The 15,924-nt window shown below is 48.7% G+C and overlaps 1 protein-coding gene across 2 annotated transcripts in view; it reads left to right on the top strand.

Annotated features, from left to right (window-relative positions):
• znf638 (zinc finger protein 638) overlaps nt 1-15,924 on the top strand; it is a 69,987-nt gene that overhangs the window by 33,403 nt on the left and 20,660 nt on the right. For both annotated transcript variants that reach the window (XM_031791675.1, XM_031791674.1), the window contains 4 exons: nt 5,700-5,941; nt 8,123-8,266; nt 10,187-10,344; nt 15,344-15,485. In XM_031791675.1, coding sequence (XP_031647535.1) covers nt 5,700-5,941; nt 8,123-8,266; nt 10,187-10,344; nt 15,344-15,485 — 686 coding nt within the window. The remainder of the gene's footprint in view (nt 1-5,699; nt 5,942-8,122; nt 8,267-10,186; nt 10,345-15,343; nt 15,486-15,924) is intronic.

The raw sequence follows: 15,924 nt of genomic DNA, 5'->3' as shown, positions 1-15,924 counted from the left end.
ATACAGGGGGTTACGGTACAGAGTCAATGTGGAGGCTATATACAGGGTATTACGGTACAGAGTCAATGTGGAGGCTATATACAGGGTATTACGGTACAGAGTCAATGTGGAGGCTATATACAGGGTATTACGGTACAGAGTCAATGTGGAGGCTATATACAGGGGTACCGGTACAGAGTCAATGTGGAGGCTATATACAGGGGGTACCGGTACAGAGTCAATGTGGAGGCTATATACAGGGGTACTGGTACAGAGTCAATGTGGAGGCTATATACAGGGTATTACGGTACAGAGTCAATGTGGAGGCTATATACAGGGTATTACGGTACAGAGTCAATGTGGAGGCTATATACAGGGTGTACCGGTACAGAGTCAATGTGGAGGCTATATACAGGGGTACCGGTACAGAGTCAATGTGGAGGCTATATACAGGGGGTACCGGTACAGAGTCAATGTGGAGGCTATATACAGGGGTGGCGGTACAGAGTCAATGTGGAGGCTATATACAGGGTATTACGGTACAGAGTCAATGTGGAGGCTATATACAGGGTATTACGGTACAGAGTCAATGTGGAGGCTATATACAGGGGGTATTACGGTACAGAGTCAATGTGGAGGCTATATACAGGGTATTACGGTACAGAGTCAATGTGGAGGCTATATACAGGGTATTACGGTACAGAGTCAATGTGGAGGCTATATACAGGGTGTACCGGTACAGAGTCAATGTGGAGGCTATATACAGGGGGTACCGGTACAGAGTCAATGTGGAGGCTATATACAGGGGTACCGGTACAGAGTCAATGTGGAGGCTATATACAGGGGGTACCGTACAGAGTCAATGTGGAGGCTATATACAGGGGGTACCGGTACAGAGTCAATGTGGAGGCTATATACAGGGGGTACCGGTACAGAGTCAATGTGGAGGCTATATACAGGGGGTACCGTACAGAGTCAATGTGGAGGCTATATACAGGGGGTACCGGTACAGAGTCAATGTGGAGACTATATACAGGGGGTACCGGTACAGAGTCAATGTGGAGGCTATATACAGGGGTACCGGTACAGAGTCAATGTGGAGGCTATATACAGGGGGTACCGGTACAGAGTCAATGTGGAGGCTATATACAGGGGGTACCGGTACAGGTCAATGTGGAGACTATATACAGGGGGTACCGGTACAGAGTCAATGTGGAGGCTATTACAGGGGGTACCGGTACAGAGTCAATGTGGAGGCTATATACAGGGGGTACCGGTACAGAGTCAATGTGGAGGCTATATACAGGGTATTACGGTACAGAGTCAATGTGGAGGCTATATACAGGGTATTACGGTACAGAGTCAATGTGGAGGCTATATACAGGTATTACGGTACAGAGTCAATGTGGAGGCTATATACAGGGTATTACGGTACAGAGTCAATGTGGAGGCTATTATACAGGGTATTACGGTACAGAGTCAATGTGGAGCTGGCCTCTCTCTGTAACCCATGTCTCCCCTTCCAGCTGACCTCTCTCTATAACCCATGTCCTCCCCTTCCAGCTGGCCTGTCTCTGTATCCCATGTCTCCCCTTCCAGCTGGCCTCTCTCTGTAACCCATGTCTCCCCTTCCAGCTGGCCTCTCTGTAAACCCATGTCTCCCCTTCCAGCTGGCCTCTCTCTGTAACCCATGTCTCCCTTCCAGCTGGCCTCTCTCTGTAAACCCATGTCTCCCCCTCCCCTTCCATCTGGCCTCTCTGTAACCCATGTCTCCCCTTCCAGCTGGCCTCTCTCTGTAACCCATGTCTCCCCCTCCCCTTCCAGCTGGCCTCTCTCTATAACCCATGTCTCCCCCTCCCCTTCCAGCTGGCCTCTCTCTATAACCCATGTCTCCCCTTCCAGCTGACCTCTCTCTGTAACCCATGGTCTCCCCTTCCAGCTGGCCTCTCTATAACCCATGTCTCCCCTTCCAGCTGGCCTCTCTGTAACCCATGTCTCCCCCTCCCCTTCCAGCTGGCCTCTCTCTATAACCCATGTCTCCCCTTCCAGCTGACCTCTCTCTGTAACCCATGTCTCCCCTTCCAGCTGGCCTCTCTATAACCCATGTCTCCCCTTCCAGCTGGCCTCTCTGTAACCCATGTCTCCCCTTCCAGCTGGCCTCTCTGTAACCCATGTCTCCCCCTCCCCTTCCAGCTGGCCTCTCTCTGTAACCCATGTCTCCCCTTCCAGCTGGCCTCTCTCTGTAAACCCATGTCTCCCCTTCCAGCTGACCTCTCTCTGTAACCCATGTCTCCCCTTCCAGCTGGCCTCTCTATAACCCATGTCTCCCCTTCCAGCTGGCCTCTCTGTAACCCATGTCTCCCCTTCCAGCTGGCCTCTCTGTAACCCATGTCTCCCCCTCCCCTTCCAGCTGGCCTCTCTCTGTAACCCATGTCTCCCCTTCCAGCTGGCCTCTCTCTGTAACCCATGTCTCCCCTTCCAGCTGGCCTCTGTAACCCATGTCTCCCCTTCCAGCTGGCCTCTCTGTAACCCATGTCTCCCCTTCCAGCTGGCCTCTCTGTAACCCATGTCTCCCCCTCCCCTTCCAGCTGGCCTCTCTCTATAACCCATGTCTCCCCTTCCAGCTGACCTCTCTCTGTAACCCATCTCTCCCCTTCCAGCTGGCCTCTCTGTATAACCAATGTCTCCCCTTCCAGCTGACCTCTCTATAACCCATGTCTCCCCTTCCAGCTGGCCTCTCTCTGTAACCCATCTCTCCCCTTCCAGCTGGCCTCTCTGTATAACCCATGTCTCCCCTTCCAGCTGGCCTCTCTCTGTAACCCATGTCTCCCCTTCCAGCTGGCCTCTGTAACCCATGTCTCCCCTTCCATCTGGCCTCTCTCTGTAACCCATGTCTCCCCTTCCAGCTGGCCTCTCTCTAACCCATGTCTCCTCCTCCCCTTCCAGCTGACCTCTCTCTATAACCCATGTCTCCCCTTCCAGCTGGCCTCTCTCTGTAACCCATTGTCTCCCCTTCCAGCTGGCCCTGTCTCTGTAACCATGTCTCCCCTTCCAGCTGGCCTCTCTCTATAACCCATGTCTCCCCTTCCAGCTGGCCTCTCTGTAACCCATGTCTCCCCTTCCAGCTGGCCTCTCTCTGTAACCCATGTCTCCCCCTTCCAGCTGGCCTCTCTCTGTAACCCATGTCTCCCCCTCCCCTTCCATCTGGCCCTCTCTGTAACCCATGTCTCCCCTTCCAGCTGGCCTCTCTCTGTAACCCATGTCTCCCCTCCCCTTCCAGCTGGCCTCTCTCTATAACCCATGTCTCCCCCTCCCCTTCCAGCTGGCCTCTCTCTATAACCCATGTCTCCCCTTCCAGCTGACCTCTCTCTGTAACCCATGTCTCCCCTTCCAGCTGGCCTCTCTATAACCCATGTCTCCCCTTCCAGCTGGCCTCTCTGTAACCCATGGTCTCCCCCTCCCCTTCCAGCTGGCCTCTCTCTATAACCCATGTCTCCCCTTCCAGCTGACCTCTCTCTGTAACCCATGTCTCCCCTTCCAGCTGGCCTCTCTATAACCCATGTCTCCCCTTCCAGCTGGCCTCTCTGTAACCCATGTCTCCCCTTCCAGCTGGCCTCTCTGTAACCCATGTCTCCCCCTCCCCTCCAGCTGGCCTCTCTCTGTAACCCATGTCTCCCCTTCCAGCTGGCCTCTTCTCTGTAACCCATGTCTCCCCTTCCAGCTGACCTCTCTCTGTAACCCATGTCTCCCCTTCCAGCTGGCCTCTCTATAACCCATGTCTCCCCTTCCAGCTGGCCTCTCTGTAACCCATGTCTCCCCTTCCAGCTGGCCTCTCTGTAACCCATGTCTCCCCCTCCCCTTCCAGCTGGCCTCTCTCTGTAACCCATGTCTCCCCCTTCCAGCTGGCCTCTCTCTGTAACCCATGTCTCCCCTTCCAGCTGGCCTCTGTAAACCCATGTCTCCCCTTCCAGCTGGCCTCTCTGTAACCCATGTCTCCCCTTCCAGCTGGCCTCTCTGTAACCCATGTCTCCCCCTCCCCTTCCAGCTGGCCTCTCTCTGTAACCCATGTCTCCCCTTCCAGCTGGCCTCTCTCTAACCCATGTCTCCTCCTCCCCTTCCAGCTGACCTCTCTCTATAACCCATGTCTCCCCTTCCAGCTGGCCTCTCTCTGTAACCCATGTCTCCCCTTCCAGCTGGCCTGTCTCTGTAACCCATGTCTCCCCTTCCAGCTGGCCTCTCTCTATAACCCATGTCTCCCCTTCCAGCTGGCCTCTCTGTAACCCATGTCTCCCCTTCCAGCTGGCCTCTCTCTGTAACCCATGTCTCCCCTTCCAGCTGGCCTCTCTCTGTAACCCATGTCTCCCCCTCCCCTTCCATCTGGCCTCTCTGTAACCCATGTCTCCCCTTCCAGCTGGCCTCTCTCTGTAACCCATGTCTCCCCCCTCCCCTTCCAGCTGGCCTCTCTCTATAACCCATGTCTCCCCCTCCCCTTCCAGCTGGCCTCTCTCTATAACCCATGTCTCCCCTTCCAGCTGACCTCTCTCTGTAACCCATGTCTCCCCTTCCAGCTGGCCTCTCTATAACCCATGTCTCCCCTTCCAGCTGGCCTCTCTGTAACCCATGTCTCCCCTCCCCTTCCAGCTGGCCTCTCTCTATAACCCATGTCTCCCCTTCCAGCTGACCTCTCTCTGTAACCCATGTCTCCCCTTCCAGCTGGCCTCTCTATAACCCATGTCTCCCCTTCCAGCTGGCCTCTCTGTAACCCATGTCTCCCCTTCCAGCTGGCCTCTCTGTAACCCATGTCTCCCCCTCCCCTTCCAGCTGGCCTCTCTCTGTAACCCATGTCTCCCCTTCCAGCTGGCCTCTCTCTGTAACCCATGTCTCCCCTTCCAGCTGACCTCTCTCTGTAACCCATGTCTCCCCTTCCAGCTGGCCTCTCTATAACCCATGTCTCCCCTTCCAGCTGGCCTCTCTGTAACCCATGTCTCTCCCCTTCCAGCTGGCCTCTCTGTAACCCATGTCTCCCCCTCCCCTTCCAGCTGGCCTCTCTCTGTAACCCATGTCTCCCCTTCCAGCTGGCCTCTCTCTGTAACCCATGTCTCCCCTTCCAGCTGGCCTCTGTAACCCATGTCTCCCCTTCCAGCTGGCCTCTCTGTAACCCATGTCTCCCCTTCCAGCTGGCCTCTCTGTAACCCATGTCTCCCCCTCCCCTTCCAGCTGGCCTCTCTCTATAACCCATGTCTCCCCTTCCAGCTGACCTCTCTCTGTAACCCATCTCTCCCCTTCCAGCTGGCCTCTCTGTATAACCCATGTCTCCCCTTCCAGCTGACCTCTCTATAACCCATGTCTCCCCTTCCAGCTGGCCTCTCTCTGTAACCCATCTCTCCCCTTCCAGCTGGCCTCTCTGTATAACCCATGTCTCCCCTTCCAGCTGACCTCTCTATAACCCATGTCTCCCCTTCCAGCTGGCCTCTCTCTGTAACCCATGTCTCCCCTTCCAGCTGGCCTCTCTCTGTAACCCATGTCTCCCCTTCCAGCTGGCCTCTCTGTAACCCATGTCTCCCCTTCCAGCTGGTCTCTCTCTCTAACCCATGTTCCCCCCCTCCCCTTCCAGCTGGCCTCTCTCTGTAACCCATGTCTCCCCTTCCAGCTGGCCTCTCTCTGTTACCCATGTCTCCCCTTCCAGCTGGCCTCTCTGTAACCCATGTCTCCCCTTCCAGCTGGCCTCTCCCTGACGGAGAACACCAGTCTAGAAGTTATGATGCAGTCCCTCGCCCCTGCCCTCCTGGCAGAGCTCGCCAAGAAGAAGGGAGCCGCCGCCTCCTCTTCCTCCTCAAAGGGAGGTGCCTCTCGGAAAACTGAAACGGGAATATCCAAGTCAGGAAGCAAGCTCGGATCTGGAAGGTCATCAACCAGGAAATCGTCCTCTCCCTCCAAGTCATCCAGCTCCACTTCTACCAAGGTGTGTATTTTGTCTTCCAGATGTTTAAATGAAACTGTTAAATCCTCTTGAAGCTAGGGGGAACTATTTTTACGTTTGGAAAAATAACGTTCCCAAAGTAAACAGCCTATTTTCTCAGGACCAGATGTAATAGTAATCCTAATATTATTTGACTGTTGCGCTCTGCTATTCTGTTGCTGACGAAAATACTCCCGCGACAGGGTTGGGTAGCGTCAAGAAGTTAAGAACACTGGCAGGGACAGTAGAGAGCTCATGATAATCTGCTACGTTCCCTTCCCCAAACCATAGAATGACCAGTATTGTCTCCCCCAAACCATAGAATGACCAGTATTGTCTTCCCCAAACCATAGAATGACCAGTATTGTCTTCCCCAAACCATAGAATGACCAGTATTGTCTCCCCCAAACCATAGAATGACCAGTATTGTCTCCCCCAAACCATAGAATGACCAGTATTGTCTTCCCCAAACCATAGAATGACCAGTATTGTCTCCCCAAACCATAGAATGACCAGTATTGTCTTCCCCAAACCATAGAATGACCAGTATTGTCTTCCCCAAACCATAGAATGACCAGTATTGTCTTCCCCAAACCATAGAATGACCAGTATTGTCTTCCCCAAACCATAGAATGACCAGTATTGTCTTCCCCAAACCATAGAATGACCAGTATTGTCTCCCCCAAACCATAGAATGACCAGTATTGTCTTCCTCAAACCATAGAATGACCAGTATTGTCTCCCCCAAACCATAGAATGACCAGTATTGTCTTCCCCAAACCATAGAATGACCAGTATTGTCTTCCCCAAACCATAGAATGACCAGTATTGTCTTCCTCAAAACCATAGAATGAACCAGTATTGTCTTCCTCAAACCATAGAATGACCAGTATTGTCTTCCCCAAACCATAGAATGACCAGTATTGTCTTCCCCAAACCATAGAATGACCAGTATTGTCTTCCCCAAACCATAGAATGACCAGTATTGTCTTCCCCAAACCATAGAATGACCAGTATTGTCTTCCCCAAACCATAGAATGACCAGTATTGTCTCCCCCAAACCATAGAATGACCAGTATTGTCTTCCTCAAACCATAGAATGACCAGTATTGTCTCCCCCAAACCATAGAATGACCAGTATTGTCTCCCCCAAACCATAGAATGACCAGTATTGTCTTCCTCAAACCATAGAATGACCAGTATTGTCTCCCCCAAAACCATAGAATGACCAGTATTGTCTCCCCCCAAACCATAGAATGACCAGTATTGTCTTCCTCAAACCATAGAATGACCAGTATTGTCTCCCCCAAACCATAGAATGACCAGTATTGTCTCCCCCAAACCATAGAATGACCAGTATTGTCTTCACTCCCCCAAACCATAGAATGACCAGTATTGTCTCCCCCAAACCATAGAATGACCAGTATTGTCTTCCCTTCCCCAAACCATAGAATGACCAGTATTGTCTTCACTCCCCCAAACCATAGATTGACCAGTATTGTCTCCCCCAAACCATAGATTGACCAGTATTGTCTCCCCCAAACCATAGATTGACCAGTATTGTCTCCCCCAAACCATAGAATGACCAGTATTGTCTTCACTCCCCCAAACCATAGAATGACCAGTATTGTCTTCACTCCCCCAAACCATAGAATGACCAGTATTGTCTTCACTCCCCCAAACCATAGATTGACCAGTATTGTCTCCCCCAAACCATAGAATGACCAGTATTGTCTCCCCCAAACCATAGATTGACCAGTATTGTCTCCCCCAAACCATAGAATGACCAGTATTGTCTTCCCTCCCCCAAACCGGGGTTTTCTACCTGGGGGGCGGAGTTTTTCTACCTGGGGGGCAGGGTTTTACTACCTGGGGGGCAGGGTTTTACTACCTGGGGGGGCAGGGTTTTACTACCTGGGGGGCAGGGTTTTACTACTGGGGGGGCGGGGTTTTTCTACCTGGGGGGGCGGGGGTTTTCTACCTGGGGGGCGGGGTTTTTCTACCTGGGGGGCAGGGTTTTACTAACCTGGGGGGCAGGGTTTTACTACCTGGGGGGCGGGGTTTACTACCTGGGGGGCGGGGTTTTACTACCTGGGGGGCGGGGTTTTACTACCTGGGGGGCGGGGTTTTCCTACCAGCTCACTAACAGTACCTCCTCTCTCTCTCTCCTCCTGTTTTCTCTAGACTAAGAAGAAACGAGGCCCAGGGACCTCAGCGCTGTTAAAACTGATGAATATCCCTCCGCGCACAGCTCATGATGAGGTGATGAAGGCCGTAGAACCCTTCGGAAAGATCAACTACATCATCCTGCTCAAGTCCATACAGCAGGTACATTAGATGTAGAGTACCCCATTCACCTGTTCTTACCTCTTATTGTCTCTATTTCAATGTAGAGGACCCCTTATTGACTCTATTTCAATGTAGAGGACCCCTTATTGTCTCTATTTCAATGTAGAGTACCCCTTATTGTCTCTATTTCAATGTAGAGGACCCCTTATTGTCTCTATTTCAATGTAGAGGACCCCTTATCGTCTCTATTTCAATGTAGAGTACCCCATTCACCTGTTATTACCCCTTATTGTACCCCATTCACCTGTTATTACCCCTTATTGTACCCCATTCACCTTATTGTGTCTCTTTCAATGTAGAGTACCCCTTATTGTCTCTATTTCAATGTAGAGGACCCCTTATTGTCTCTATTTCAATGTAGAGTACCCCATTCACCTGTTATTACCCCTTGTTGATGACCCCAGTCCTTCGCCTTGTGATGAACCCCCCAGTCCTTCCCCTTGTTGATGACCCCAGTCCTTCGCTTGTGATGACCCCCCCAGTCCTTCCCCTTGTTGATGACCCCCCCAGTCCTTCCCCTTGTTGATGACCCCCCCAGTCCTTCCCCTTGTTGATGACCCTCCCCCAGTCCTTCCCCTTGTTGATGACCCCCCCCAGTCCATCCCCTTGTTGATGACCCCAGTCCTTCACTTGTGATGACCCCCCCCCCAGTCCTTTCCCGTTTTTGATGACCCCCCCAGTCCTTCCCCTTGTTGATGACCCCCCCCAGTCCTTCCCCTTGTTGATGAACCCCCCCCCCCCCCCCGTTTCCCCTTGTTGATGACCCCCCCCAGTCCTTCCCCTTGTTGGTGACCCCCCCAGTCCTTCCCCTTGTTGGTGACCCCCCCCCCAGTCCTTCCCCTTGTTGGTGACCCCCCCCCCCAGTCCTTCCCCTTGTTGATGACCCCAGTCCTTCGCTTGTGATGACCCCCCCCAGTCCTTCCCCTTGTTGATGACCCCCCCCCCCCAGTCCTTCCCCTTGTTGATGACCTCCCCCCAGTCCTTCCCCTTGTTGATGACCCCGCCAGTCCTCCCCCTTGTTGGTGACCCCCCCCAGTCCATCCCCTTGTTGGTGATCCCCCCCCCAGTCCTTCCCCTTGTTGGTGACCCCCCCCAGTCCTTCCCCTTGTTGGTGACCCCCCCCAGTCCTTCCCCTTGTTGGTGACACCCCCACCCCCCCAGTCCTTCCCCTTGTTGGTGACCCCCCCCCCCAGTCTGTCCCCTTGCTGGTGATCCCCCCCCCCAGTCCTTCCCCTTGTTGGTGACCCCCCCCCCCAGTCCTTCCCCTTGTTGGTGACCCCCCCCCAGTCCCCACAAGGAGGTTATTAAAACTGGACACTGTTACATAGAAACAACTAATCAACCACAAATACATCTCTCTCTTTCCCTCTCTGGCCCGGTCCCTCCCATCCTCGCTCCATATTCGTTTCTGTTTATTTTTTAAAAATTGTCTAAGAAACTCTCTCTCTCTCCCTCCACCCCCCCTCTCTCCATCCCTCTCTCTCTCTCTCTCTCTCTCTCTCTCTCTCTCTGTCTCTGTCTCTCTCTCCCATCCTCGCTCCATATTCGTTTCTGTTTATTTTTTAAAAATTGTCTAAGAAACTCTCTCTCTCTCCCTCCACCCACCCCTCTCTCCATCCCTCTCTCTCTCTCTCTCTCTCTCTCTCTGTCTCTGTCTCTCTCTCTCTCCACCCCCTCCCTCTCTCCCCCCCTCTTTCTCTCTCTCCCCCCCCCCTCTTTCTCTCTCTCTCCACCCCCCCTCCCTCTCTCCATCCCCCCCCTCTCTCCCTCTCTCCACTCCCCCCCTCCCTCTCTCTCTCTCCATCTCCCTCTCCACCCCCCCTCCCTCTCTCCATCCCCCTCTCTCTCTCTCTCTCCATCCCCCTCTCTCTCTCTCTCTCTCTCCACCCCCCCCCGTAGGCATCAGTAATGTTTGAGAAAGCAGAGGATGCCAGACTGCTAGCTAGCTGTAAGACCCTGACCATCAAAGGCGAGGTCGTTATCATACGGATGGAGGAAGAGACTCTGCTGGAGGACTCAAAGGAACTGGACCGGGACAAAAAGTATTCTTCTGAAAGGTAACAACCGTGTAGCAACTCATTTCTTAACCTCTTGTGACTAGGGGGCAGTATTTTCATTTTTGGAAAATAAAAATATATAAAAATAACGTTCCCAAAGTAAACGGGATATTTTGTCAGGACAAGATGCTAGAATATGCATAGAATTGACAGCTTAGGATAGAAAACACTCTAAAGTTTCCAAAACTGTAAAAATATTGTGAGTATACCAGAACTGATATTGCAGGCGAAAGCTGGAGAAAAATCCAATCCGGAAGTGACTCATGTTTTGAAAGTGCTGCGTTCCAATGGTTCCCTATTGAGCAGTGAATGGGCTATCAACCAGATTACTTTTTCTCCGTATTCCCCAATGTGTGGCTACAGCATTGTGACGTAGTTTTATGCATTTATGTTGAAGAATACCCGTAAGCGGCTACATTGTGCAAGTGGTCACCTGATGCTCCCAGAGTGATTCTCGGTAAAAATACAGAGGTAGCCATTTTTCCAATCGGTCCTAATGAAAAACCAATTGTCCCTGTGGATATATTATCGAATAGATATTTGAAAAACACCTTGAGGATTGATTATAAACAACGTTTGCCATGTTTCTGTCGATATTATGGAGCTAATTCGGCGTTGTCGTGACTGCAATTTCCGGTCGATTTCTCAGCCAAACGTGAAGAACAAACGGAGCTATTTCGCCTACAAAAATAATATTTTTGGAAAAAAGGAACATTGGCTATCTAACTGGGACACCGGATAAGACTCCCTTTCGGAGTCAGTGTCACTGTGAAAGAAACTGTTCAGTTAGAATAGTTTCACATATGAGCCCTGTATCAACAGGTATAATCAACAGATGTGTATATATATATATATATATATATATAGAGTACAAGGTTGAATATATTATTATGACCTGCTAGATCTACTGTCTCTTTTTATATTATGACAGACCAGCTAGATCTACTGTCTTTAATATATTACAACAGACCAGCTAGATATACTGTCTCCATTTCACTTTGGCCATTGTTGTGGCCCTGCCCTCCCCTCAACAGCCTCAAATAGGCTATTTCATGTGGGTTGGGGTGGGGCGGCAGACACACGCATCTCACATTTCATGACATTAAATGTTTATAAACTTCTAAAAATATAAAAAAATCACAAATAATATTTTATATTATTCATTTCAAACAAGGGCATTAGCATGATAAGAACTTACCAGTCCAAAACGATGTCCTCTCCCGTTCAAAAAATATTCCTCCACAATCGCTAAATGAATCGTCCTACAACAATCTCTGTCTCACCTTCCCAATAAATTTATTGTAAAGTTGTGTGTACATCTGTATATCTAGACTTAGATTTAGCTTTCCTTGACTTAGTCACCATACTGATTGATATATAAACAGCTGAATCTGCGCATTCACCAAACAATGCAGTTCAGTAATATGTGTTTCTCCTTCCGGTATGAAACTTCACTAGCGAATGACTCTCGTTACGCTGGAGCTTACTACATGGGTTGGTCTTGCAACACATAAGCAGGACCTATTGCCGTTAGCCTCAGCTCATTGGCTATCTACCCAGCTAGATTTCAAGACGATCAGTGGTCATTGGATTAAAAGACCGTCAATCAACGAAACAGCGGGCAAATCATTGGTGCACAATGATGTCATGACTTGTTGTCTTCAAATCGGTTTCTTTCAGTCAATACGTCCAGCGAAATGGCCCATCAGGTTTGGTTGTGTTACAAACAAACCAGTTAATTGCAGTGAAACCAAACATGACGTTCTGTGTGGGTTATTTACCCGGAATGTGTCGTCGAAAATGGAATGAGACGGAATTCACGACACAAGCGGTTCACAAAATGTTTCGTGTTAGGCTATAAAAACAGATTTGATCAAATGTCCCGGATTGATTATAAAAAATGTTTGCCATGTTTCTGTCAGTATTATCGATCTAATTTGGAGTTTTTTGTCATGACCGCAATTTCCGGTGGATTCCTCAACAAAACGTGGACAAGAAACTGTTTCGGCTATAAAAAATAATCTTTATGGAACAAAAGGAACATTTGCTGTCTAACTGGGAGTCTCGTGAGTGAAAACATCCAAAGCTCATCAAAGGTAAATGATTTCATTTGATTGCTTTTCTGATTTTCGTGACCAAGCTTCTTGCTGCTAGCTGGACATAATGCTATGCTAGGCTATCGATACACATACACAAATGCTTGTCTTGCTTTGGCTGTAAAGCATCATTTCAAAATCTGAGATGACAGGGTGATTAACAACAGGCTAAGCTGTATTTCAATATATTTCACTTGTGATTTCATGAATATGAATATTTTCGAGTAAGATTTTTTTGTCTGTTGCGTTATGCTAATTAACGTAGTTGATGACAATTCTCCCGGATCCGGGATGGGTAGTTTCACCAGCTGCTGTGTCAGATTTCAAAGAGGCTTTACTGCGAAAGTAAACCATGTGATTATCTGAGGACAGCGCCCCGCATCCAAACACATGATAATCATTTTTCAACCAGGCAGATGCGATACAAATATCAGAAATAGCGATATAATTAATGCCTTACCCTTGATCTTCTTCTGTTGGCATTCCAAAAGGTCCCAGTTACATTACAAATGGTCCTTTTGTTCGATAATGTCCCTCTTTATATCCATAAAAACTCTGTTTAGCTGACGCGCTTCAGTCAATAATCCACGGAGTTTCCCTCCATCAAAATGCATACAATATGAATCCCAAACGTTACTAATAAACTTTTCCAAACAAGTCAAAAACGTTTATAATCAAACCAAAGGTATCCTAATACGCAGGTAAGGTATCCTAATTACCGGAGATAAATAAAACACTCGCTTTCCTCCACGGAAACACAAAATGGGAGCCACCTAGAAAAACTACAACTTCTGGGTCATTTTTCCAAAAACAAAATGGGAGCCACCTAGAAAAAACTACAACTTCTGGGTCATTTTTCCAAAAACAAACCTGAAACTGTTTCTAGAGACTGTTGACATCTAGTGGAAAGCCTAGGAACTGCAATTTGGGAGGACTTGGGCTTATAATTATAGTACTAACCATTGAAAACAGTGGTAAGCTGAATTTTCTTTTTTTGGGGGGGGGGGGGTAGTTTGTCCTTGGGGTTTCTCCTGTCATATCAGTTCTGTTATACTCACAGACATTATTTTAACAGTTTTAGAAACATGAGTGTTTTCTATCCAAATCTACCAATTATATACATTATATGCATATCCTAGCTTCTGGGCCTGAGAAATAGGCTGTTTACTTTGGGAACGTTATTTTTCCAAACGTAAAAATAGTGCCCCCTAGCTTCAAGAGGTTGAAAACAAAGGTGTCATTGTACGCTGATGATTCAGTGATTCAGTTTGCTTTTCATCCGGACGTGAAAATACTGCCCCCTACCCCAGAGAGGTTACAGTGTGATTTCATTAACTCTATATATTTGGTGTGAGATCGTTAGTCAACTCTATATATTAAGTATATAATTAGTTAACTATATACAGTGGGGAGAACAAGTATTTGATACACTGCCGATGTTTCAGGTTTTCCTACTTACAAAGCATGTAGAGGTCTGTAATTTTAATCATAGGTCCACTTCAACTGTGAGAGACGGAGTCAAAAACTAAATTCCAGAAAATCATATTGTATCATTTTTATGTAATTAATTTGCATTTTATTGCATGAAATAAGTATTTGATACATCAGAAAAGCAGAACGTAATATTTGGTACAGAAACATTTGTTTGCAATTACAGAGATCATACGTTTCCTGTAGTTCTTGACCAGGTTTGCACACACAGCAGCAGGGATTTTGGCCCACTGCTCCATACAGACCTTCTCCAGATCCTTCAGGTTTCGGGGCTGTCGCTGGGCAATACGGACTTTCAGCTCCCTCCAAAGATTTTCTATTGGGTTCAGGCCTGGAGACTGCCTAGGCCACTCCAGGACCTTGAGATGCTTCTTACGGAGCCACTCCTTAGTTGCCCTGGCTGTGTGTTTAGGGTCGTTGTCATGCTGGAAGACCCAGCCACGGCCCATCTTCAATGCTCTTACTGAGAGAAGGAGGTTGTTGGCCAAGATCTCGCGATACATGGCCCCATCCATCCTCCCCTCAATACGGTGCAGTCGTCCTGTCCCCTTTGCAGAAAAGCATCCTCAAAGAATGATGTTTCCACCTCCATACTTCACAGTTGGCATGGTGTTCTTGGGGTTGTACTCATCCTTCTTCTTCCTCCAAACACGGTGAGTGGAGTTTAGACCAAAAAGCTCTATTTTTGTCTCATTAGACCACACGGCCTTCTCCCTTTCCTCCTCTGGATCATCCAGATGGTCATGGGCAAACTTCAGACGGGCCTGGACAGGCACTGGCTTGAAATTACTTAAAAATCATACAATGTGATTTTCTGGATTTTTGTTTTAGATTCCGTCTCTCACAGTTGAAATCGGCAGTGTATCAAATACTTGTTCTCCCCACTGTATACAGTGTGAGATCATTAACTGTAGTTAGTCAACTCTATATATTCAGTATATAATTAATCAACTCTATATATTCAGTATATAAGTAATCAACTCTATATATTCAGTATATAATTAATCAACTCTATATATTCAATATATAATTAATCAACTCTATATATTCGGTGTGAGATCCTTCATTAAATGGGTATAAAAGACAATGTGTTTTTGTTCTCTGTTCAGTTTATCATCTCATTAGTCGGCACCGTCACTAACATGTTGGGTGGACGTCAACTCTGGCCCTTTTCAACATTTTATTTATTAAGGTACTTAAATACAAATCTCCCTCCCTCCCCCTCCCTCTCGCTCTCTTCCCCTCTCTCGCTCTCTTTCCCCTCCTCTCTCTCTTTCCCCTTCTCTTTTCCCCTCTCTCTCTCTCTTTCCCCTCTTCTCTTTTCCCCTCCTCTCTCTCTCTCTTTCCCCCTTCCCCTCTCTCTTCCCCCTTCCCCTCTCTCTCTTTCCCCTCCCTCTCTCTCTCTGTCTCAGGAAAGCGAAAGCCCAGTCCCAGACTAAAACATCTACCAAGTCTTCAACGACTGCAACTAAACCGCAAACTGCCGGTACCAAGAACGCACCCAAGGTGTCTAATACCAAGTCCAAGGGGAAAAGTCCCCTCGGTCCTCAGCAGGTACGTTTAGGGCTTCTTCTTCTCTATTCTTTACACACAAAAGCACAGGTGTCTCTCCAGGGAGTGTCTGTGAGCTCCTGATCTCTAGACACTAAGGACTTGTAGCGAGCAGGTAGGAGGAGTAAACTAGCCAAAGTCCCAGCAGCCTTTGTCAGAGCGTGTTCAGCGAGGCAATATGCCAGGTCACTGGAGCAGGGTCCAGGAGGTGTTTAGGTCACGCACCGGGGCCAGATCTCTATCTGAAACGTGCCGTATGTTTTCAGTCGTACCCTAAATAAAGTCATATTTGTCCCTGTCATTAGAATTAGAAAAAACGTCATTAGGAAATATGTCTTCGTCTTCACGACATTAAAAACAGAGAAATATGAATTATCGGTGAGTCTGAACCTGGGTCTATGGGGTCAGAAACAAACTGATCCATCTTTCTCCCTCTCCTCTT

The sequence above is a fragment of the Oncorhynchus kisutch genome, linkage group LG16 (assembly GCF_002021735.2).
Source record: "Oncorhynchus kisutch isolate 150728-3 linkage group LG16, Okis_V2, whole genome shotgun sequence".
Classification (NCBI taxonomy): domain Eukaryota; kingdom Metazoa; phylum Chordata; class Actinopteri; order Salmoniformes; family Salmonidae; genus Oncorhynchus; species Oncorhynchus kisutch.
The sequence above is the reverse complement of the archived record's forward strand: the minus strand, read 5'-3'. Positions and strand labels throughout refer to the sequence as shown.